This window comes from Haliotis rufescens, unplaced genomic scaffold, assembly GCF_023055435.1.
Source record: "Haliotis rufescens isolate VD_foot unplaced genomic scaffold, xgHalRufe1.0.p SCAF_9, whole genome shotgun sequence".
Taxonomy (NCBI): Eukaryota; Metazoa; Mollusca; class Gastropoda; order Lepetellida; family Haliotidae; genus Haliotis; species Haliotis rufescens.
In genome coordinates, this window is record NW_025964383.1 from 37,535,667 (window position 1) to 37,560,493 (window position 24,827).

General features: G+C 37.6%; 1 protein-coding gene across 4 annotated transcripts in view; it reads left to right on the plus strand.

The window, feature by feature from the left end:
• LOC124113164 overlaps window positions 1-24,827 on the plus strand; it is a 145,552-nt gene that overhangs the window by 47,213 nt on the left and 73,512 nt on the right. Inside the window, exons 4-13 of one of the 4 annotated variants that reach the window (XM_048390513.1) lie at window positions 11,746-12,920; window positions 15,305-15,341; window positions 16,375-16,495; window positions 20,203-20,977; window positions 21,143-21,273; window positions 21,928-21,977; window positions 22,232-22,274; window positions 23,036-23,121; window positions 24,471-24,528; window positions 24,722-24,825. In XM_048390513.1, the coding sequence (XP_048246470.1) occupies window positions 12,898-12,920; window positions 15,305-15,341; window positions 16,375-16,495; window positions 20,203-20,977; window positions 21,143-21,273; window positions 21,928-21,977; window positions 22,232-22,274; window positions 23,036-23,121; window positions 24,471-24,528; window positions 24,722-24,825 (1,428 nt within the window). In that variant the 5' untranslated portion in view covers window positions 11,746-12,897. Of the gene's footprint in view, window positions 1-11,745; window positions 12,921-15,297; window positions 15,342-16,374; window positions 16,496-20,202; window positions 20,978-21,142; window positions 21,274-21,927; window positions 21,978-22,231; window positions 22,275-23,035; window positions 23,122-24,470; window positions 24,529-24,721; window positions 24,826-24,827 lie in introns of those variants that run through there. The other 3 variants (XM_048390514.1, XM_048390512.1, XM_048390515.1) reach the window with 3 other exon arrangements.

Genomic DNA, 24,827 nt, shown 5'->3' on the forward strand with positions numbered 1-24,827 from the left:
AACCCTTCTCAAAATCAAATCTTCTGAAACCAGAATCCTATGTTTGACATCAACCATATAATAATTATGATTTTATGAGTCACTATCAAAAAGTGATGATACCAGGCCACGGTATCATGAAACTAACTTAAGACCATATTTTGTTATATTGAGGATCACGAAGCTCAATCTATGATAATATCTTAAGTCTAAGACAAAATTTGAACTTGAGACTGTCCCTTAGTAGACTATAGACAAAACGTCTTGCAAGAAAGATGGCGGAGGTTGTTCGCCTCATGCGTTGCCTAGGGGCTAAAAAAAATACCAATTCCAACGACATTTCGAGACCTCTTCAACCCTCTTGATATGTACAACGACGAAGAGCTCTTTGAAAGATATAGATTTCGTCGTTCTACCATTTTTTGCATCGTTGGTTTAATCGGTGATGAACTGGCACACCCCACTCAGCGTTTCCACAGTCTCACCTATTATTCAAGTTTTGATATTCTTCAGTTTGTTGTCACTAGGGCTTTTCACCGTTTAGCTGCTTACTCGTTTTGGGTCAGCCAAATTGGCTAGCGTTTACAAAATCACGTTATACGTAAACCGGTTATGAGACGCCAGTAACATCACGTTGCTTCAAAATCAGCTGCGATACCTACATCCTTGAATTCCCCATACATTTTAGAAGCGAATAACAAATTCAGCCATTCAGCTGTTCGTTGAATACATTGGCTCAACATTTTCAGAATATACATGGGAAGAGAATCGCAGGACGAATAAGGGAATTAAAAATAGATACATTGCAATGATTTGATATTTTCAATAGAAATTGTCGAAGTTTCCGTCCTGTGTGACGCCATGACTGACGCAAGATCACGCACAACGACAACGGTATTTATCGGAATTACTGGCTATTTCCGTTGGTTACAAAAAATATAACAACAAATAACAGTACACAGAGTGTCAGAATGTTTGTGATTACTTACAATGTCACATTTGTGTATGTAGTCCCCTCGTAAAATCCCGCACACTGTTGGCAGTCAACAAGGCATTTTGTAAAATTGAGGCGAAGGTCCTTGAATGAAAGTACGGACGATCATTGTACCCTGCCTGCAGTTTACTGTTTCATGATGTAGATCTTGCATATCTTTTGTACATTTTTTCACACATTTAATTTCAATTTGGATGTTAATCAGTGTTCAATATGATATCATACTTAGAGACCACAACAGATATGAACCATTGATAATTTCCTGTTTGTTTGAACAATGTTTACATATGAAATTAATAAGTTTATAGTGTCATATACGATATTTCCTTCTTTTGGACAAGTGTTACAAGATGAAATGAGAACATGTTTGTATTTCTAGAGCATGTAATAGTCAATATTATAAGTTCATATAAACAGTGTCCATTAATAGCCGTTTCATTTTATTTTTTCTAACTTAAACTGAAAATATAACTTAAACAAAATGGATAATATTTTTCGTTAAAATATATGCACACATTTCTAGAAGAATTGCCTTGGTTTTGTAATTATTTTTTATGCCGTTTGATATACAGAGCAGTGATATCTAAGGTTTCGCTAGTCACAAACGACTTATGAAATATTCCTCTCGTTTTGCATTATATAATCAATAGGTTCATTCTTTTTGAAATATTGTGACCACAGGATATTAAACTGTTAACTTTATTACTCCAAGAATTGAAAAAAGTTTTCAAATATTACCCTTGCCATGTACCCCGTTGCTAGACGATTGTCCTTATACGATTGATAATTCTATACCAATAGAGCTTTCTTCGTGTCTTTTATTGTATAATTTTGAGACAAGATGATGAGAAACAATTACATAATAATGAATAAAAACATGTCCAATATTGAATATAATTGTGTTTGTTTTGAAATATTCTTTTGAGTACTTGATCACGTGAAATTGATGCCAAACAGGTGCGTGTCTTGTTCAATTAGGATAAACTGTAAACTATCGAATTGTTTATCTATTCAAGACATTATTTAAATGGTAAACGCAGTCTTTTTATGTTGTGTCGAAAAAGTTTCAAATTTCGTTTAACACAACGACTTTTTCCATACCATGAACGAAAATTAGGGAAGATATATATTCATCAAAATATCAGTGTCGTCTTTCTCCGACGTTGTCAAAGACATAAAAACAGCCATGACGTCAAATAGAATGGTGTCATTTTTGAGTAATTCATTACATTTGATGATACGGCTAGTGCTCCATTAATAATCGTGCAACATTAGTCAAATTACACTTTCACAATCAGGAGAATGTTGGAATCTCAGGGCTAATTTATGGGTTAGATTTGGCCATCCAATTCGCTATTACTTATTTTTTAAGTACAATTCATTATTTCTTACGGGTTTTTATGCCTAAACGTATACAGTTTCAATATCGATATTTGTGTTGGAATAGTTTTGTTCCTCGTGAACAAAACAACACGAAAATATATTGTCCTCACCCACAGCTAATTCTCACCAAGAGACCTTCGGCACAATAAATTAGAGCTAAGCACAGCGGAGTTATGCCATTTCTTTGAACATGTGTAACCTCTCTGTCGCCTTTTGACATCATAGAGGTAAATCAGGTTTTGTCATTTTCGACAGATTATTTTTTGCAGTGAATTTATGTCGTTATACATACGCATATAACTCCATTTGATATATATTTATGTCATTCAAATAGTAGGCAGTATTTTGTTTCGCTCACAGTTTCGGTAATAAAGAAATCGTCGGACAGTAGGGCTAATTTATGGGTTAGATTTAGCCATCCAATTCGCTATTACTTATTTTTTAAGTACAATTTCATTATTTCTTACGGGTTTTTATGCCTAAACGTATACAGTTTCAATATCGATATTTGTGTTGGAATAGTTTTGTTCCTCGTGAACAAAACAACACGAAAATATATTGTCCTCACCCACAGCTAATTCTCACCAAGAGACCTTCGGCACAATAATAAGAGCTAAGCACAGCGGAGTTATGCCCCCTTTTCTTTGAACATGTGTAACCTCTCTGTCGCCTTTTGACATCATAGAGGTAAATCAGGTTTTGTCATTCACGACAGATTATTTTTTGCAGTGAATTTATGTCGTTATACATACGCATATAACTCCATTTGATATATATTTATGTCATTCAAATATTAGGCAGTATTTTGTTTCGCTCACAGTTTCGGTAATAAAGAAATCGTCGGACAGTATTTTTATCGGTGTACGCTAAAAAGCGGAGAAATTTCTTGTTTTTCAATGCAGTATAAATTCTAGGACAAAACTTTTTAAACCTGTTTAATATTTACCGTTAAATTTACACCATCTGATAGGAAGTTTAATATACTACATCTCTGCCTAATTTTATAGCCGGAGGTAGATCCAGTGCCGAGTAAGCGCAATTCTCGCAAAAACCTTCACTTTTCCGATCTTAGGAAAATGTGCGTCAGAAAAAAAAACTCGGCATCCAATGATAACCGTAGTACGGTATAACGTGTGCGTGTCCCTATGACGACGGTCTTAGACTTAGACTTAGCCAATATTTTGCCAAGACCGTTTAAAGATCCAGTCTTAGACCGAAGCTAAGCAAAATCTTCAAAATTTAATTTAATTTATTAAAATTCGTGCTCAGCAAACTTTGAGCTTAGACCACTTTCATGATACCGGGGCCAGGTGTTCGAGAACCTGGTCTTACTTGGGATCCTACATTCATATCACCGTTACATATAGTGAAAGATGACTTTGATAATTGACAAACATGCTGCTGACAGGGCAAGTAAGCGTGGAGGTAAGTGTGGTAGAAACTGATCATGACATGAACATGTGCCACAATAACCTGAATCCGGAATGTATTTAAAATTTGTAAACACATTTAAGAAAAAAATTTTTGATAACTTAATAACACATTTTTTATATGGTGACAAACTGTTATCGTTTCGGTATGCACATTTGGGGCAATATATTCTTAAAAATACAGGAGACGCACATGTTTGTAAAATCGTGTACGATTCAAATTAACTTCATCTGTCTGAGCTTTGAGGTTATTTCAATAAGCTCCCATGACAGTTGTTCTTCTATACACTGAAAAAAAAGTGACAAAACCCTATCCATAGCTTCAAGAAATATGATTGTATGATTCTGACTATATCATGAATTAGTGTTTATGAATTACATTCAAATAGTGATGATACCAGGTCTCAGGGAAGAGACGAGGGTATCCTGCCCCATCGGTGGCACCCGTCACAAACACATTCAAAGGCTAGTCAAATGTTCATCTAAAAAAAAACCTCAGGAATATAAGGTACAAGTCAAGTGAGGGAGTTCCATCAGATATCATGTTTGTCACTGATGCGTCAAATTTGGAAATACAGTAGACTACGGTTAAAACGAACACGTTTATAACGAACTGACGAATATAACGAACTTACTCTTTGGTCCCGACTATTTGTTGTAGTTATGCTGTATATATGCTTATAACGAACTACGGTTATAACGAACTATAATTAGTAGTCCCTTTGAGTTCGTTATAACCGTAGTTTACTGTATCCTCCACACATCTACCATTTTTCAAAGCTTTACTGAGGCCTTGAATGTTGTAACCTTGATCAAACAACCTCTGAGCAAGGGTCGTATGACGCTCTTTGAAATTTTGGTAGAAAGAGCATGCGCGATTGTTTGTATCTCAAAAGGCTGGAACTGCTGGAATATTGCTTGACATGAAGGGGAAGTCTTGTCTTGTCATACAGTCTTGTGGAGAGGGTTTTGTTACTCTGAATCTTTATGCATAGATCTTAATATCAATTCTCCTGTATTTCTAATTCAAGTGGGTAAATGAGTGGAAGGGAATTGGCAATTCGATGGTTAATGAACGATACCAGATCATCGATATAACTGAAGCTTAAGTTTAACTTTTTGGCCAAATTACCTTGTTTTGACGTTGCCAATCTGAACAGAAAGTCTGATTCATATGGATTAAGAAACAGATCCGCAAGAAGGGGAGCTCAATCGGTGCCCCTGGGGATGCCTTCTTCTTGCCCAAATGTCTTGGCCCAAACAAATACGTTTTTATAGATGTTATGGAGATGTTGAGGAGACCCTTGACAACTTTGATGGAGGTAGTGTTACGTTGTTGTCTGTTCCAGTTTTTCAATGGGTCAGGAGTGGATTTAAACAAGAGACAGCCGCATATGTCAGAACCGTAGGCTGCTATTGGAACCACCAAGGCATGATAGTCGTAGTTAGACCTCCACGGATGAATGGGTGTTTGTTGCCAAGCTGTGTTGAACCTTGAACCAGACAAGCATTGAATTTTCTTTTAAAATTGAGACTTAACACTTTAAAGAACCAATGTCATGAAATATAATTCCAGGGAAGGCGTAAGATTCATTTCAAGAGAAACTGTCCCAAAAGTAAAATGAAGTTTCTGGTCACTCTTGGAACAGCCAAATACAATAATTTTGTTTTTTATATGTTTACTTTTAATTCCCAGTCCCTCTGTTAAACTGCATGAGTTATTAATGCTGGTCTGGATAATTTTTGCTGACTTTGACAGCAGTAGCAGGTCATCGGCAAATGGTATGTGTGTGAAACGAACGTTGTCTAACAATGAGGCAGCAGTATCATTAATTGACAGGTAGTCTATTAAGTCGTTGATGTAGATATTGAAGTGGTTCGGGCTACAAACACAGCCTTGCTTGACAGCAATATGTTATTTGACAGGACTAGTGTTAACCTCCCGTGTCTTGATGATATATGAGACGTTTGAATACATGCGGTTTAAAACATTCAGAATTTCTTGTAATGTCATATTTTAACAGCTTACATTGAGCCTATCTCGCCACTTGCCTTGCTGAAATCCACGAAACAACTATATAATTTCTTCTAAGCCTTTTTTTTTTACTTCTGTCTGATTGTTCTAAGTAGAAACATATTGTCAGTTTGTGCTGTGATTGCTCCTGAATCCTGCCTGGCTAATGTCAAAATATGTGTTCGAGTCCATATGCTTGGTATATCTTGCACTAATTATTGATAGAAACAATTTGCAAGCTTCTATAATGGGCGATCTTTTTTTTCCAAAGGGCAATAACTGAAATGATATAGGCGACGGTCCAACCTGTCACTTCCGGTCTGGTTTCCAGATCATTGCGTGCTGCTACAACTTGTAACATGTAGAGATGGATGAAAGCTAAAGCGTTACCCTGTTGCACCTTCATTTAAAAACGGCCGTTTACAACTGAAACTGTTTAACTAGCACAGATTTTGTAATGATTATGAGTTTGTATTATCATCTTTTACTAAAATACGAGTTGCCACGATGGAAGAAAGCAGGGAAAACGACGTGAAAAACGGTAAAGTGCAATGGTAATTTCTACGTCAGAAATCACTGATGCATTCTGTCACTCTAGGCTAACATATCGCATTAACAAAATAATGCAAACTCATTTTATTTATCAGCCTTTGTGTTATTTCCCAGTCATTCAAGCTTTCAAATCTTAACAAATAGTTCTCGTATAACATGGACTTCAACGTAATAAATTTGGAGATACGCCTTCATTTTCAGCACACAGACGTCTATGACAGGCATTGAAAACGACTGAGCAATAGTTATTAAATATCCGTGCCTTTACAAATAGTTTAAGAAGAAATAACGTCCATAATTAAGCAATTGATTTACATCTCTTTATTACATTTTTATTCTTACATTATTTTTTTAAATATGCCAAATGAAAATGTATCAAGCACTCGGTTAGTCAGTTGCAATATACATACTAGGCATCATACTTTGAAATAAGAGAATTACCCATATCATTCTGCCCCTAATAAAATGTATCCCTCCATCACAGGTGATAATTCATTGATCCATCATTTCTAAAAGAATTCTGATACTCATGCTCTTAAAATTGTAGTAATTTACAGATATCCGAACAAACAACAAATCATACTGACTAACCAACAAATTGTGTATGATACATAATATATGTAAATCATTGTTTTACCTTCACATTTTAGTAACATAATATGTATTATTATGTTGACAAGTTATTTCCCTTACAAAAAAAGACACTATCCTGCTGAAGGTATGTGTCCTTATTTTCATTCAACAGTTCTTCAAGACACCTGAAGTATTAAGTCTATTTGATATATATTATTATCATATATAGCAAATATGATTTTAGAAAAATATTCTGATGAAGATGTAAATGCAAATTGACCCCGACATTCATTCCATGTAAATAAATGCATTTATTTATGTTATTTCATTTTGCATATGACAGATTATATACTTATATACGTTACGGTCAGTGTCTATAATCAGGCAATATATATATTGACTGAAAATTTCAGTCAGTATGCATATTGTCAATGTATATGTTGACTTCAGTTTTCAGTTTCAGTTACAGTTACAGGTTACATACATATTGCGTGAAAAATGAGACTGAATTTTAGATTGATTGACTCCTTAATTTATTCTCCTCATTTTAATTTGGATCTTGGATTTCGATCTAATAACTTATATAAGTAATTAAATATGTATCTACAATGAATTGATTGGTTCTTCAAACATGAAAGAGTCCTTTTTTGTTACTTATCTTTATTGACATAGCTTGCAGCCCAGTAACAGATAATGTCTGCTAAAAGTCATGCATGTGTAATCTAATACTAGTACACATGCACAAGTATACCAATATATCAAATAAAATAATAACAGTCATTGTGCAATGTAGATATCTGTTGGTGTGAAGAGAAAAAAGAATAACATTGCTATTTTGTTTATGTGGGATTTTGAGACATCAGTCTAGGCCTCATGAAACTAGAAATGACCTTTATCTGTATTGTAATCATCCGATGATTGTCAAAGGCAACTGGGTGAAGACACTGCAATGTTTATACAATGATCATGATAGAGATTGAAAATTATTATGAAAATGCTGTTTTAAGTTATAAGTTGATTAATTGTAGTTGGTATAAGTACTTTATATAGAGGGTCTTCTGTGTCTAAAAACATATAATTTTCTAATTTGTAAAATAAAAGATATACTGTCCATACACTAGCGTGACAGTTGACGATACAAGTGAATGCTACACTGGTTAACTGTCTATAGTTGGGATAGTAACATGTTCCGCTCGTATCGCGCATACCCAATGCCTCGTCAGTTTAAGGTTGGACCGTCCGGGTCAGCGCACCTAGTGGGTTAGTTATGGGCGATAACTTACAAAAGATCGCCCATTGTTAAAATAATTGAGGTCCCCTTTCTTGTGTACTGGTACAATGTTTGACGATCTCCATTGTGAGGGAAATATGCCAGCATCTAAAAATGGTGTTATAATGTTTACAATAGTCATCTATAAAATGGATTTTTGTGATCCACCCAGGCAGAATGTACGGACTGTTTTGGCGTAGTACACCTTCAACATGTTATGTGAATGTTCCATCATTCCTGGTTGGTCTATTCATGTCTTATATTCAAAAGCAAATTTTATATACTTCACTGAATCATGTATAGATGTACAAACAATCTGTATCATTTTACTACAATCCCAAGAGAAGATGTATTTTTGCAATCATTTACTTGTGGGCTTGCGTTTTGATCTGTTGTGTTTGTTGTGTGCACGGAAACTAATGTCCAAAAGAAAGGATACCAAGAGTTTGAAAGACTGTGAAAGGAACAACAGCATGTATATAATATATTTCATTAGAGTTGTGTTTTAACACATTGTGTAAAACTGTTCATTTTATCCAAACAAAAACTTAACGACTTTAAGAAACCAAAGACACATGGGGGTTTCACAATATCACGGTCACAACGAAGGTTCAACATGACTTTAAAATCTCTGAAAGCCCATTCAAAACCAACCTTATACCGATTATGTCTACCTTGTGCATTAATGCACGCCGGTAGGCCATGACTTGACCTCAAAGTTGGATGATGTTGATGGTAATCCGCTGCCAGTCCTCAAGGAGACATTATTCCAGTTCTTGACAGTTGACTGGTGCTGCTGGTCGTCTTCGGAACTGTCAGTCAAGGAAATCCTGTTTGTGTTTGATGTGGTTCATATTTGGAGAACATGCTTGGAAGGGTGAAACGTGAATGTTGGAAAGTTCTGTGTGAGCCCTGCCATATACGGTATTGCATGGTCTTGCTGGAATGCAATGCACGTGGCTGTTACTGGATGAATGGTTGCACAACGGGTCTCAAAACGTTATGGCAATATCTCTGGACATTCAGGTTCCCAGAAATAATAACGAGTCTCGTATTAACATCACCGCAGATACCTCCCCAGACCATGCATCGCCTGAACATGAGGAACAAAATTTGGCGCTAAACGTTCACCTACTCATCTATATACTCGCTGTCTTCTGTACAAGTAATATGTACTCTCATCCGACAACATGACGAATCCCCATTCTTGCACTTGCCAACGCCGAACTCGTCTGGCCCAGGTCAATTTGTTAGGGTCGGTAGGGTCGACATGCTCTGGTTCTCCTATACTCTGTCTGACGACTGACCTTCAGTCCCGTAGCTGCCGTTGCCTTTGCTGTAATGAAGTGGTTTTGGAGATGAAAGGTCCGGATAAGGGGGTCTTCAAAGGGCATGGTCACATGTGGTCTCCCACTTTTACGCCTGTCTGATGTCTGTCCTGCCTGTTGAAAACGTTTCATCAATCTGGTAAATTGTCACACGGGTGCATCCAAATGTTCTTGCAATGGCGGCGTGCGTGGTCCCTTGTTGCGCCATACCAACGGCTCTCTCCCTGTGTATAGCGGTTAAACGTGGCATAATTGCTTGATCGTTTTGGCAAAATGCACACAAACATTTTCACAAACATTGTGAATTTGTCGCTGCTTTTTGTCACCGTTTACATTTGGTTGTATCCGTGCGACATATTTAAATCTCAATTTCCATTGAGGTTTTAAGTTATCAAAATAGTGGAAAACATTTTAGTTGGTATACTTTCTAATGGATAGTAGTGTATATAGTGTCTGCTGCATATTCGAAACAGAGTGAGTGAGTTGGTTTGGGCGACATATGTATATGGTCTCTATTTGAAAAGGCTACAGAGCTCCAGTTTCAAAAAGTGTGTTGTGATTAACGCCGCACACAACTTTTTAGTGACTCGGAATTGTACTCTGGTGTTTGAAGTTTGTAGTATTACATTTGTTGTTCGGTGGTTTCGTTGGCTTCATTTCTTATCAAACATACTTCACATGAATTCGTTTTACAAAGTAGGGTGGATAATTTGAGATCGCGAGAACCACAGTGATTCTATTTCTGTATACATTGTTTCAGGCTGAAGTCACACTTACATTGTGCGTAATTTCGAAAATGCACGAACGCAAAAATGTCCCTTGCACTGCATTCGATTTTTATCAAGAATTTATGCGTACATCTAGAAAATAATCAGTTTGATACAGGACTAAACAGAAAACACTAAAATTGGTTTATCTGGTTATATGGTGGTAACACGGAATTGTTGCATACTATTAGTTGTGATATGGTTTGAGTTGACAAGAGAACAGTCTGATTTGCGTTGAGTAGATTTGTGATTATTGCTAATAATTGATTACAAAACTGCATGTACATCTCAAAAACAATCATTATGTAGCTCATGTTCACTCGACTATGAAACATTCGCTAACCCTTGTCAAGTTCTACCACACGTTTCCTATTGCGACCAGACAATGACAGCCTGATGGATATGAGTTCCACTCTGTAATTATTTATAAAGCACTTCACCACCAAATGTCATTGAATATACCAATGATCGAATATACCCGCACTAAAGAAATATTTAACGTCCAAATCGGAATAATCTGAAAAGCAAATTTGCTTAATAATTATAAAACCAAACTAAATATTAGATAATTAAAAACATTTGTAACTGTCACCTCGATGGTGTATGTATTTATTTTGTCATTTATACTATTGCAAATGTACCACAGTTGGTGGGTTTGTTGTATAAGCAATAAGTGCATCTTGAATCTTGAAACGTGTACTTTGTACCTTGGTAGCAAATAAGTTGGCTCTTAAGAGAACCTGAGCACCTATTGCCATCTAGAATAATGGTTAGTGGTCCAAACAGACTTATACAGGCTTCCAAAATTTAAATGAACACATGACATGTAAATTGTATGAAATCATCGCACATGCATTTATAACATTTGTTAATGAGGTATTATTTGAAAAATCTGTTTTTAAATTTTCAATTCTTCTCATTTGTAATCAGTGCCCATTAAAAGACATAATGTTAAATCACACTGTTACACCTTCTGATTTCACAGCTCTTCATTAGAAGGATCATCATTAATGTGAAGGCGATGTGCTCAAATATATGTTCATGTCTAAACGCTCTGACTCATAAGCTAAAAGTTGAAGCAATATGAGCAAATCATGCCTACTTGCATCAATTATCAGATCTTTGAATGTCATTTAGAGGTGATACACATAAGAGAGAATTTATGGATGTCAACTACTTTATTATGAGGAACGCGACGTCTCCATACTGGAGACTCCGATAAACTGACTCTGAACTGACCAGTCCTTGTTTTAGCCCCTAATGTTACATCTTTTAACGGTTTTTGCTAGGCTCTCATTCATATTCACATAGAGTGTACACAGTGCACAACAATATTATCCCAATCATATAGTTTAGGGAATATTTTTCTATGGATGAGGCTTAAATTAAAATAATATTTGCTTTATATCTTTTTATTGCTAGGGTATCCATGGTAAAACTTTATTTATCTTTCAGTGAATATATACCAAGACGTGAACAAGCAGTTGCTGAGTTCCTGAAATATGCTTCTTATGATGGCCACGTCCTGTCCATGGGAATTCATGTGAGCTACCTATATGGTTCAAAGCAAGAAAAAGATCCTAAAAAGAAAAAACAGAAGCGAGAACAAAAAGCAAATGAGTTGTTAAATAAAGTTTCAGCTTTGCGCAACTCAAACTCTGGGTCGATATTGATTCATCTCGTTGGTTTAGCAAAAGAAGATCAGTTCACTGGTGCATTTGATGAGTTTGCAGATACCAAACTAAATTCCTTGATTCACGATGGAAAACTCTTCCCTGATGTTTATAGAAAACAAAGATTAAGTGATCTTGAAGAATGTTGTGAATTCCATGATTTTCTAGTTCTGTTCGTGTCTGCAGCTTCAACCGTGACAACCTCCGACTTTAACACCAAGGTTGCTCTTGATGACTGCATCCTAGACCCTACTGCTGAATCAGTCCGAACATTTCTGAAGGAAAGAAAAGTGTACAACAAGACATTCCATGTACTTCCTGGAGTTGCCTCTACATCTGACCTAGCAAGCTTACAAGAAAGTAGATCAGTCCAATTCAAAAGTCACTTCTCACAGAAAGTCAAAGCAGATGAAGTAGTTGATTGCATCTCTCACAAAGTCCGCCTTACGGAGTATGTAAGTGCGTTTTCCAAACTTGAAGGAGGGGGTTCTTTTTTGTATGGCATACACGAGAAGAAGGTGACCCATGGTAATTGTGGTTATGATTCTAAGGAACCGATTCCACAGCCAGTAACCATCACTGATGAAAACAATTTCAAGGATACACTAGCACAAAGGATACAGGAGAATACTCTTGTTTGTGACTATGATGGTGGGGCATCAACTGATGCTGATGTAGCACAGGTACGGTTAATCCCTTCAAGAACGAACGTGGACAACACTCAGAGACTCAATTGTCAGAGAGGAACTGCAGGTGCAAAAGAGGCAGTTGTTCAGGTATCCGTGAGGCCAGTGACAGGAATAGTGTTCTATGACAAAAAGGGACCATTGGCTTACAGGTATGATGTAAATACAGACAATGTCACAAGAATGAATGTCAAGGAATGGTTCCGTGCATTTACTAGAACTAATGCCTAGGATACATCAACACACACATGCACAGGAAACAACAACGAAGGTAAGTACATGTCAATCAATATCTGTATACAAGAAATAGTCAACTTCCTGATGGCTCTATCCCAGCAAACCGTTTTAGTTGAATACCCTTAACAATGTATGGACTTAATGCATAAGGCTGCCACATTAATATTCTAATACTCACTAATAAACTAATTTTCGTTCAAAGATCTTTATTGATATGTGACCCGTTTTAATTCTGGAAAGCATTTCGTCCAGAAACTCTTCCCACTGTGACAAGTTGTTTTTTTATGGATGAACTAAACAAAGATTGACAATTGGTCCTCAATGTCACACACCCAGGAAATATGTTGTAAACTTAAACATAGACCATTGGAAATCACAAGAGCTTTGAAATTCAAATAAACAAATAACAAATAACAAATCGTAGTATTTACACAAACACGGGTATGTAAATTCCAATGGGTCTTTCCCATTTTGTTGTGATACTTCCTAATTTTGCGCATGGGGTTATACAACTTCATCCCTTGGTACTGATGATGCTTTTATTCAGGTAATGAGGCCACCGGCCCATTATACACGTGCAGAGCATGATGGCATATAAATGTGACAGAGCGCTGAATTATAAGATTTACAATGCAGTGTTCAAACTGTTAATATTGGAGTTAATTATATGACACAGGTATTCCCTTGAAAATGGAATTACGTTTCTAACCAGCAAGAAATACATATTTTGCTAAATTGTTGCAAATACTTTGATTAGTAGAGCTGAATAATAAGAACATTTTCTCACGACTTGGAAACATGTGATAATAATTGGGTATGAGATTAGACCGCAGATCAAGATAGAACGGACACACCATACAAAAGTGGAACTCATCTTCGATAGCACTGACAACACAGAGGGGACAGAAACGTTCATGTCTTGGTATATTATGATATCTGCCTGTTTCAACCATAAGACGATGATTGGATCCGAGAAAATTCAAGATATTAATTCGAAATAATGTTACATCAATTAATCGAATCCAGTTATTATATGAAAATTTATCCCTTACTGCAGAGAACAATTCAAGCTTAGAACAAAATTGATTGACTTGATTTTCAATGTCTACGCTCCTTTGCCTAAACTGATGTAAGAATAAGTCAGATCTACCAACACCCTGTTGTAGCCATACCTCTGCAAATCCGTAAGAAAACAGCAATGATTTAACCTTGAGTGCCCAGCAAGCGTTGCCATTCTCTGCCCTTTTATATTGAAAACTATATGTTTTTTTCAAAATCAAATTATTATCTTGTATCAATAGTCGAAGCCAAATTTATAATTTTTAAATAATGTGACACTTTGACGGAGTTTCTCATCAAGACAGATTTTACAAAGCTATTTGGTGTGTTTCTACTCAAACCCAAAGTCAATTTACAGAATTTACTGTGCACATTTTCAATGTCAGGTGATGCATGGAATCCCCAAACTTCCGATGCATATGTCAAAATTGGTAACACTTTTACATCAAAAATTTTGAAACAGACATCTGGTGGCAGGTATGAGAATTTACCTAGTCTAGACTGGAGGATTTGAATCATCTTCCAAGCTTGCTGGGCTTATGTCTTCTGAGTTAAACTCCACGAGCCAGAAGAGGAAAACTGGACACCGAGATACTTATAATTCGATACTGTGGTGACATCATCATTTCCTATCCCTTGGTACTATACACTTACGTTCCATAACTAGAATATCCAATATTCTTCCTTAGAAATGTAAAAGCTTAACTCGCCAGGAAAACACGACTCGCTGATGGGTGGGTGTGAGACATTTATGACATTTATAAGATTCGGATATCCAAATTGGTATACTGTATGAAGCACATTTGGGGTGTTCCCCGGCATAATGGGATGTAATATTGCTTAAAGTTGCGTAAAACCAATCTCATTCATCCTCAATTTCGGGAACAGTTTGATGGATTGAGCTGGATCACGTTTAATATCCCCGCCAAAATGGGGTGACCCTTTCCTTCAATACATCAGTTGAAAGTTTACATTTGTATTTACATCAAGACAAGTAATATGAGTTTTCTAATGAAAATAAAGATGCTTAATGCTCTAGTTTTTGGAACTTTAGTGCCAAGTACCATGGGCTCAATTTCGGGTCAATATGTTGATGTCCGATGGTCAAAATGGGTAAACTCTGTGGGAATGATGTATACATGTAACTCAAAATGACGTCAAATACATGATTCTATATCTTTATTTACATCTTTGTGTTAGTGAATTATAAATACATGTCTGAAGAGATAACCTGAATTTGAAATTCCATGGGCGTAATCGACTGATATGTTGTCCTGAAAAACAGCCACAATGTTTTGGGTGAGTATGATTAATTTCGTACAGAACAACTGACTGATATATCTTTCTTTCAGTCCACAGCATTAACAGTACTGTCACTAAAATGTGGAAGTTGTTGGTATGTATTGCATGTTCTACAAACGTTGGTTTATTGAGAAGGTGGCCAAGTGTTTTAGTTGTTGTAAAACAATCTCATATGATGTCACGTTTATGGTCACTATGCCGACATGTTTACAGTTTTTGCAAACTTAATGACAGTAGCCTGCATAAATATTTTAAGTATATATTGTTGATATTTTATGTTTAGAGTATTCCAATTTACAAGTAAAGGATGTTCGCTGGATATGAATTCCTAAGTTGGATTCCCAGAATTGTACTGATATGAAAGCGATGTTGACGCTTTCATTCCAATGACCCCACAGTACCGCAGCGAAACTAAATTACTTGAGTTCTAAATCAAGTACCAACCTTGATCTTATGGGCATGCTGGCACAGTAAGGCACAGTTGTGGAGGTTTACAGCAGACGTTCAATGTATAATTATCATATTGTGTTCTAAACATTCAAACGAGCCACATATCAGCGAATGTAAACATTTGTAACGCACCTCTGCGCTGGTAGCTTAAGGTCACGCCCCCAAAAGGGTTTGTTTTGGAAGTGGATTACGGAGGGTGTGATTTCAGCACTTCTGCGTTGACATTTATACTTTCTATGAATTCATGAATTTTCTCTCTAGGAAATAGATTATATGTACATGTACATGTAGGAAAAATGATATTCGCAACAAAAATTGAAATATATTTTTTGTTCAGTTTACTTGCCCTTTAAGGAAACATTTATATATGTTATCTATAATTGGGTGGTTACATTAGGCGGGCTTAGACCAGGCAAACAAGGGCCGATATTGTATCCCACAACCAGCATGCCTCTTATTGCTTATTATTTACTCAAAAAATCTAATAAATTTTAAAGAAATCTACCCTGTAAGTAGAGTTTATGTATGAATCAGTTTGTTTAAGACACATCTGATCATTTTTTATTTAGGGCCCATTTAGGACATTTATCCAAATCTACTCTATGACTAAATCATATTAGTAACGGCAATTTGCAAGGTGACTCTCATAACATACCATGATTCCTTCTGTTTTCAAGAAACAAATCGTGAAAGAGGATGAGGGTAACTTCACTTTGGAAACCAATGACTTTTTTCGACCGAGCCTGAAGCAGATTGGAAACAGTGTCTTCGATATCAGGAATTACTACATCCCTCAAGGTATTAATTCAGAGTGTCTGTATGAACTCTTTACACAAAGAATTCGTGACATCAGAAATAAATTTGACCATGTCCAACAATCAAAGTTGTGTATATGCAGATATCTGCGCAACATTCAAACGTTAATGAAACACACATATGGAAGTATTTCTTATCATAACACATATCATGATATGGCAATTTTCGTTTTCCCCTGTATATCACAGAGCCCAAAAGTTTACTCTCCTGCGATAAACCTAGAAACTCTGCCACAGGCTACCGCGGCTTACACAGTCTAATCAACAACTTACAATATGTAAAAGGTCTCCACATTAAGATAAACATATATCATGAAATGATGAACCTTCATTCCGAAAATAAACTAAAACAGCAGACATTGAAGCCCTATGGAGAGAAAGACATACCCCAACTTTTATGTGTAAAGATACATTGTCATACTCATCAAAAGTGCAGTTAGTAGTGTTCAAAACAATCTGTAAATCGTACTGAAAAGCTTTCATTGTTCTGACTTTAGAATTAGTGTGTTTGTTTACAATCAAGAGAAGTCTGATCAAGAGATAGGTAAATTAGCTTGTGACAGTGGTGTTATGCTAAGTGATCATTGCACAAGAGTGTGCCAATACGTGCCTCTTCTACAACCAGGGGCGCCCGTTGTCCTTGGTTACCAATCTGAGTTATCTGCCCTTGACTTTCCTTGATACTAAGGTGCTGGCGTTTGTGGAATTATATCCTTTAACATCGGTCTCATAATGCGTTCTTGATGAAGGGAACTTCACAATTACCTTCATAGGAGGTTACTACATGACATGCTCGGCGCATGTTAAATTTGGCTGCACACGGTTTTTGTATTTTTCCACCAAAATCGTTCTGTCTCTATCTTATTGTTTCATCACAGCTGCCGCGGTGACGACTAGCTTTATTTATTGTATGATGTTTCTTCGTGCATATAAACATACATTTAATGTCAACAGCACGGCAGATCGTTTGAATTTTCGAGAGGAAGGGACCAGTATCCACGAGGACGTGTGTACTTCTCCTGTGTATGCAGCGATTTGCTTTTCTTGTCGCTCGGGCAAGTCAAGAAGATTTCCCCTCTGTCCTGATCGGAGGGAATCTGGCTCTGAGTTCAATTCCCTATGCACGGAATGTAATATATTGTATTTTACGGGCAAGCCAGATGACTATCTATGGAATATCAGGACTACTCAGCAGGCGTTGATGAGGGAGAAAGGTAGGCAAGAAGTAGCATCTAACGAAGTGAACTCCATTCTTACAACATCTTCTATCGGACTGCAGTGTCCAGGGTAGAGACAACCATGACGACTACATCGCTGTTTGGCAGCGTTCCATCAAGAAGGGTCGCTTCACTCAGAACTGGCATTCTCCTTAGGAGTGGCACCTTCTGACACACAGTTAAATCCTGGGGATTCATTGGACGCCAGACTGGGATTAAGCATCATGTTGTTCTCCAATCACCACAGTTTTTAACCCTGACTATTTGTGGTCATGACGACAACCTTGCTGATAGGCCCTGTTTCCTGCCTGTTGACTTGGCACCATGACCCTCCATGGAAAAAAAGAGTGCTTTGGAGTCCGGAGTGTGACAACGAGGGCTATGTAGTTCACCAGAACAGAAAGAGGCTGAGCAGAAACTTATTTAATCATACATGACTTGTTAACAGTTCTGGACAATTGGGGTGTGCAGTCGCCTGTTGTCACAGAAATAGTGTCTCCTGTTGGTGGCAGGCTAATGACTGGGTATCGCTAAGACATAATTCAGCAGCTTTCATTGACTACCTTTAGATCTCGAGATCAGCTCATGCAGTTTAGCACTGAGGAGAAGGTGAGTGTCTTGTTGCAACTTATCCTGGTTTCTTGAAGTTGATCATTCATCAAGTCAATAATGTTCTGCTGAAGCTGGTTATTTTACAGATGCTTCACTTCCGTGCAAGAGAGACAACAACTGTATGTCTCTCCAATCGTGGCGTGGTCATCATTTAGCGAGGTATACGAGACCCATTCCTGAATATATTACTCATTAGGAATGAGTTCCTAAGGACCTTATACTGCATGTACACACAAGATTGACAGATGAAAGAAGAATGTGAGACCTGGTTTCATTTCAGTCATTTTAGCTCATAGGAGATCTGTTGAACACCAGCAAGGGCCTCCTAATGGTGCCAGTTGTAAGACGACCGAGATACAATAATTCTGCAGGTTCTCAGTCAGGACATATCGGTTCATCATTGTCAGTGAGTGTCTGCTTGGACTCTTGACGTCAGCGCACATTTGGCAGTACATTCCAGGTATACAGGTTGATAGACAGCCCACCACTGGAGGCCAGGGCTCGCCACATACCAGGCATTACAAATGTCGTCGCTGACGTCCGATCAAGGCGAAACCAGTCCACTCCAACAGAAAATCAACTGCTTCGGTTGATATGTCAACACCTGGACATGCACATCGATCTGGGCGCTGCATGATAAAACCATCAGCTTCATGTGTTTGTGTCTAAAATTCCAGATCCCAGATACACTAGTACTGGCCTGAGATCACAACCAATGGCCATATTTTGGGAATAGCTCCATGCCTTTTCCACTGTAGGCGCTACTGCCTAGAGTACTGCTGAAGTTGATGGACATGAAATTTAAGAACTTTCGGTTGCGCCTCATTGGCCCAGGAAACTATGATTCCGTGAACTAAACAGATCACAGGAAAAACGTCTTCCATGCTCGGAAAAGCAGTCCATGCACAATTCATTAGTGGAGGCAGGCACATTTAGATCAAGATGTTTGATTCACACGGGGAACATCCACAAAAGTGTTAACGGGGTGTGAAATTCTCTATCAGAGAAGCACAGGCCATTGTGTGGGCACAGAGGAATTCCACTTGAATGTCCCATGTCACCAAAGGATATTCTTTCACTGACTACTGCAGGGCAAGAGAGGTTGGGTCCCATGTAGGCGATGCCTTTTTTTAATGACTAACTACTTGCCATTTCTACGAACGTGGTGGCTCTGTAGCAGGGTAAACTGCAGCCATCAACCAAGTCCTAGCAGCTCCAAGGTCCAGCACAGTGTCGGAGATAACAGCCATGTTGTAGAGCTTCAGACTTCACGGTAAGAAGCGCTCCAGACCTCTTATCTGGCCTGGGACCAGGTGTAGAAGAGGCACATTTTGGATTCTGTGTTATATGATTGAAGTGAAAAAATAAATTGCAACGTGTTGTGTCAGGATACAAATACTAATATCATGAATATCCAAATTCAGGTAATATTAGTATTTCACATCATTTGATAAAGTGATGATAAATAACATGTCTATATTTAATGTTTCACTTGATGTTCATGTAATACCACGATCTACATATGTTCGTAAAAATGCATACATAAAGCATCCTATCAGGATTCCCTCAATAATATGAAATTAGTACATTGTACATGGAATACATGCTGATTACATAGTAAATGTGCGAGTTAATTCCATTAGGAAATCTATATGATGTTACAGGCACTCTTGTGGCGGCTGTATGTGTCTTCATGTACATGTTAGCATATGAGGAACAAAATGAATTTCATTTTAAAGTAGCAACTATTCACACAAAATCATCAAAATAATTAAAAGCGACAAAAAAGCAGAGTACATTGTATGATTCCGTCTGCATCTGTATCAATAACTACAATTGCAACGTGACTGTATGGTTTCAGAAGGAGTGAACATATTACCAAGCAACATTGAAACACCCCTGAAAGAAGTTAAGGAAAAACTTTTAGAACTTTTGGACAATGGTGCTTTTGACTTTCTATGCAACGATGCAGTTAACAAACGTACCAATCAATATGATGCACAAGGAGGTGTTGTGTTCATATCTCAATCGTTGGCTCCCGTCTTTGATATCCCTACATCGGCCCTGGCAGGTCATGTCATATGTGATGCGTTCATCGCTCTACCTGGACATTCTGTCCTGGTCCTCACCCTGGTTGACGGGGACTCCTTCTCAAAGGAAGTATTGGAGTATAACATGTCTGTGGCTAGAGGAGTGACAGTAACACTCAGTAGATTCATGAACGAATGTGTACACCCAGTACATGGAGTGCTACCTGCCTCGACATTAAACAACATTGTGTCCTTTAAAGCTCGCATAGACAGACTTGTAACAAAGTCATCACACTTTGTCACAAAGGACTCACTGGTTATGAATCCTACCAGGTATGGCAAAGTCCTGAACGCTTTCTGGGCAGGTGTTGCAGAGACAAAGTCGTTGATGACAGAGCGTGGGGAAATAGATGATGACAGTCTGAGATTTCTTACAAGAGAACAATGTATTATACTAGTTGAGAACATCAACAGTAGAGACGTTCAGGTGATGTGTGGACCACGTACTGGAGCCACGACGCTGATGCTGGAGGTAGCCAGGAGACTAAGCAGGCTGGGGGACACACTTCTGGTCTGTAAGTCCCGGGAAGAGAGGGATAGACTCAGGTATATATACAATTCGAATGAGCACCGCTTAAGTGGAAACATATACCAATTCAAATTGACAGATGAAATGGCTAGAAAAGGTAACTAATTCTGACAAACAAAGCTGTTTATCATTTCACTTAATAATACCATGGTTGCACTAGAATTATTAAATCACTTCTTCAGGAAAGTGTATCGGCCAGCTGTATCAGCCGATGAACTCGGTACGCTGGACATGTCATCATATACAGTCATCGTGGATGAAACTAACGTGACAAGAAACTACCCAGTATGTTCACGCTGGAGATTTACAAACAGTGAGTATATCTGACATGTCTGTAACTTAATATATATTTAAAAACTACCATTTTAGGTATGACTGTTGTCTTCATCATTTAATTTCAATTTCGTTTATTTTTCTCAAACTAAGAGCACATACACATACCCACGGTTGCGCACAAATTTGAATCATTCGATTCAGATTATTCCTAAAATAAATAGGAACACCGTAAGTTTAAAAAAAGTCCAAGGTTAATCTGGCTGTTAAGTTGGCTGGGGCTCAAATAGTTTTCATGTTTCAATCATATCCAAGTGTCTCCATTTTTAGATACTGTTACAGGGATACATTAAAAGACAAAAGACATACTACCACTCTTGCATTTATGAAAGAATCACAGAGATAGAAATGTAATATGTACTTATAAAAGATGAAAACATTCGTTACTTTGATACATGGAAGGGGCCATATACGAGGTAGGTTCGTAAACTGTGCATCACCTTCAAAGATGCTCACCGCGGTTGTTACCTTCAATGTCTATGGATTTTTTCTGTCAAGTGGAATCTGGAAACTTTGTGAGGTAGAACAGGAAAACATACATTTATATCTAACCCATACCACTTCAGATTGTTTTAAAAAAACTTCCAAGTATTTGCTTTCTGTCACATTTAATAACAATCCTTCTCCATTGTAGTTCAAGAAGAATTGGCAAACCTGAAGATGCGTACAACAGCCATGAAAAGAGTAAGTATACATAGATGCTTTCAATATGGTCTCTGGTGGTCTCACATCGATATGAATCTTGCAGCATGTAATGATTATAGATTTTAAGACATTACCGCGAGGCTTTGGTTGACATGGACGACAAAAATCATCATGACTTCGTTGATGACTGTCTTACACGTGGTTAGTTATCTATGTCAGATTGTATGCGTATGTAGTGTATGAGGGTGTATTTAGGTCAACGAGATGAATGATGGAATAATTGTATTTTTCAGGATGTGGACACCGTGAAAGGACAGATAGATGCATTAGAGAGTTGTGAGTTCATGAAACATAAAATTGAAATATAGGTTTCATGTTAATAATATCGTATCGTTCCGATATCAAATTAATTCGAAAATCCTTACAACATATTCCAGACGTTCCGCAAACGTACCGTACCTTCAAGCTTAATATACTTTTACATGAATGCATAATTTAAATTATTCAGTACCTTTTGTTATATTTTCCAACATGTAAGGGTATCTATAACATCCATAAATGTTGACGGATGAGACGGAAGTAACACGTGTACCAGGTTTGGTATGACATGTATCACAGTATCACAGTTCTCAAAATGCAATAATAGTGTCTCCATTGACAAGGGTGAGGGGTTTTGCTGCTTTGATCATTATAGGGCAAAACATACAGCCGGTGGGATGATGTTAAATTCCTTGGTTTGTTTGTTTCTATGTTTCTTAGCGCAGCATTCAGCAATATTCCAGCTATATGACGGCGGTCTGTAAATAATTGAGTCTGGACCAGACAATCCAGTGATTGACATCATGAGCATGGATCCAAACAATTGGGATACTATGACATGCATCAACCAAGTCAGCGAGCCTGACCACCCGATCCCGTCAGTCGCCTCTTACGACAAGCATAGTCGCCTTTTACAGGAATCATACGTGGCTGAAGACCTATTCCACCCCGGATCTTCATGGGTCTAAATTCCTTGGTAAACAAAATGTTATTGGGTTGTGGTATGCTTTTGGCTTTATGGGATGTACTGTGTGTCTACACATTTCATTACTTTCCAGATGAATGTCAAAGACAGATAAACTTCCTTTTTGAAGAAATGGATGTGTTGCGGCTGCTTTCCGTGAAAATAAAGCGCTTCATGACTGTGAGTGATGCTGAATAGTTGTATAATATGTATTTATTGGGTTGTCAAGGGCAAAGGCTGTATTCATCATCAACTGTGACATTTACGTAAACCCATTCAAAACATATCCCATTGACACTGCATAACTGGACCATTTCTTGCCCAATTACAACAGTGAGAATCCGCTCCATCCCTGGCTCAGTACTGTTTTTCACACTGGCTTCAGTAGGTACTGGTACAATACTGGTTCTTTTCAGACCTGATATCGTTAAGCCTACGGTCCCACATACGCTAACATTAACTTAAACCAAACTTTGTCAATATAGAATACATGATTGTAAAGATGGTATTCCGTTTGCTAAAACATCGACAGTTAATGACAGCAAGAAAATTTCAAATTCACAGATACACTTATTTCAGAATATTCACTGCTCAGTCCTGCTGGGCCTTTTAGAGCCATTTCTGTCACTCGAACTTCAAAAAATGGTTTATTACCAGTGATAACAGATTTCTATTTATAAACAAAACCTATGTCTTTCCTTTTCGGATATTAGCCTGGGTTTGGGGATTTAAAAACGCAAGGTAAACATCAGGCAAAGATCTTTAGTTGATCTGTAAGAATCGTATTCGTGGAGGACATATTATGCCATTAAAACTTAACATAATCAAGCAGTCGTTTTTAAATTATTATCAAACAGATTTTGGTCTGACATGTGTTTTATAGTCGTCAAACAAACAACATCCTCAGTCAAGATTCTCAAAAAATACACTAAAACTATATTATCTCTCTGTACTGGCTAAATACAGACACGGTAAAGAAGCTATTATTAGGCCTGTATCAATAATGGCCCAGTTGCAGAGATCTGGCTTTGGGCCATCACCGAATCAATGAACTATCTATGGTGATAGTTATCCCTACTGGTGTTAGTGTCGCTAAACCGACATTATCCCGTTGTTGCCCGGCAAGTTTCTGGCATGTAATGGTCAAATAGCATGTGGTATTCGGGCCCGGTTACAAGTAAATCAGTATCGACACATTGCCATATAAGCTGCATATGTTTCAGAGCAGTTATAGCTGTCGTTATATCGCTAGGGTTCGCTTGATTATGCCTTGTTAGCTAGTTTGTTGTTTAGAGATAGCTTTGCCCCAAAGCACATTCACTGCGTTCATTACAATGGTCAATCATTTCACTGACATGGATATAAACATCCATTGATAGTAATAAGTACACTTTGACATTTGATGAGAAATAGTCTGTTATACACATGAGAATTTTGCCATGCTATTCTGAAATGCAATGGTGAGAAGGCTTTGCGTTACTATCAGTTTTGTGCTTGTATTTATTTATTTTTGTTTGTCAATATTGTAGGAACATGATCGAAAGAAAAAGGCACTTCGACACCCTCCAGCTGACGACCTTTCACCAGGTGAGAATGAGGAGGTTAAACATATGGTGAAGCTATATGAACTAGTGTGTCATTCATGGTGAGATACCAAGGTGTAAGAAGTATATGCTGTGCCTGGCTGCGTTGTTCTTTAAGCTTGCTTACCATGAGAAATATCCTTCATTCATCCTTTGGAATACTGTTCTCACAAGTAAACGGGTGTCTTCTGTTACAGTGTGTGGCGGTCGGGACCTCCTGGCGATTAGGATGAAACCTCAAGTCATTGAGTTTAAACAGAGAATATATGGACAGGAAGATGTTCTGTGCAGCATAAAAGAGGT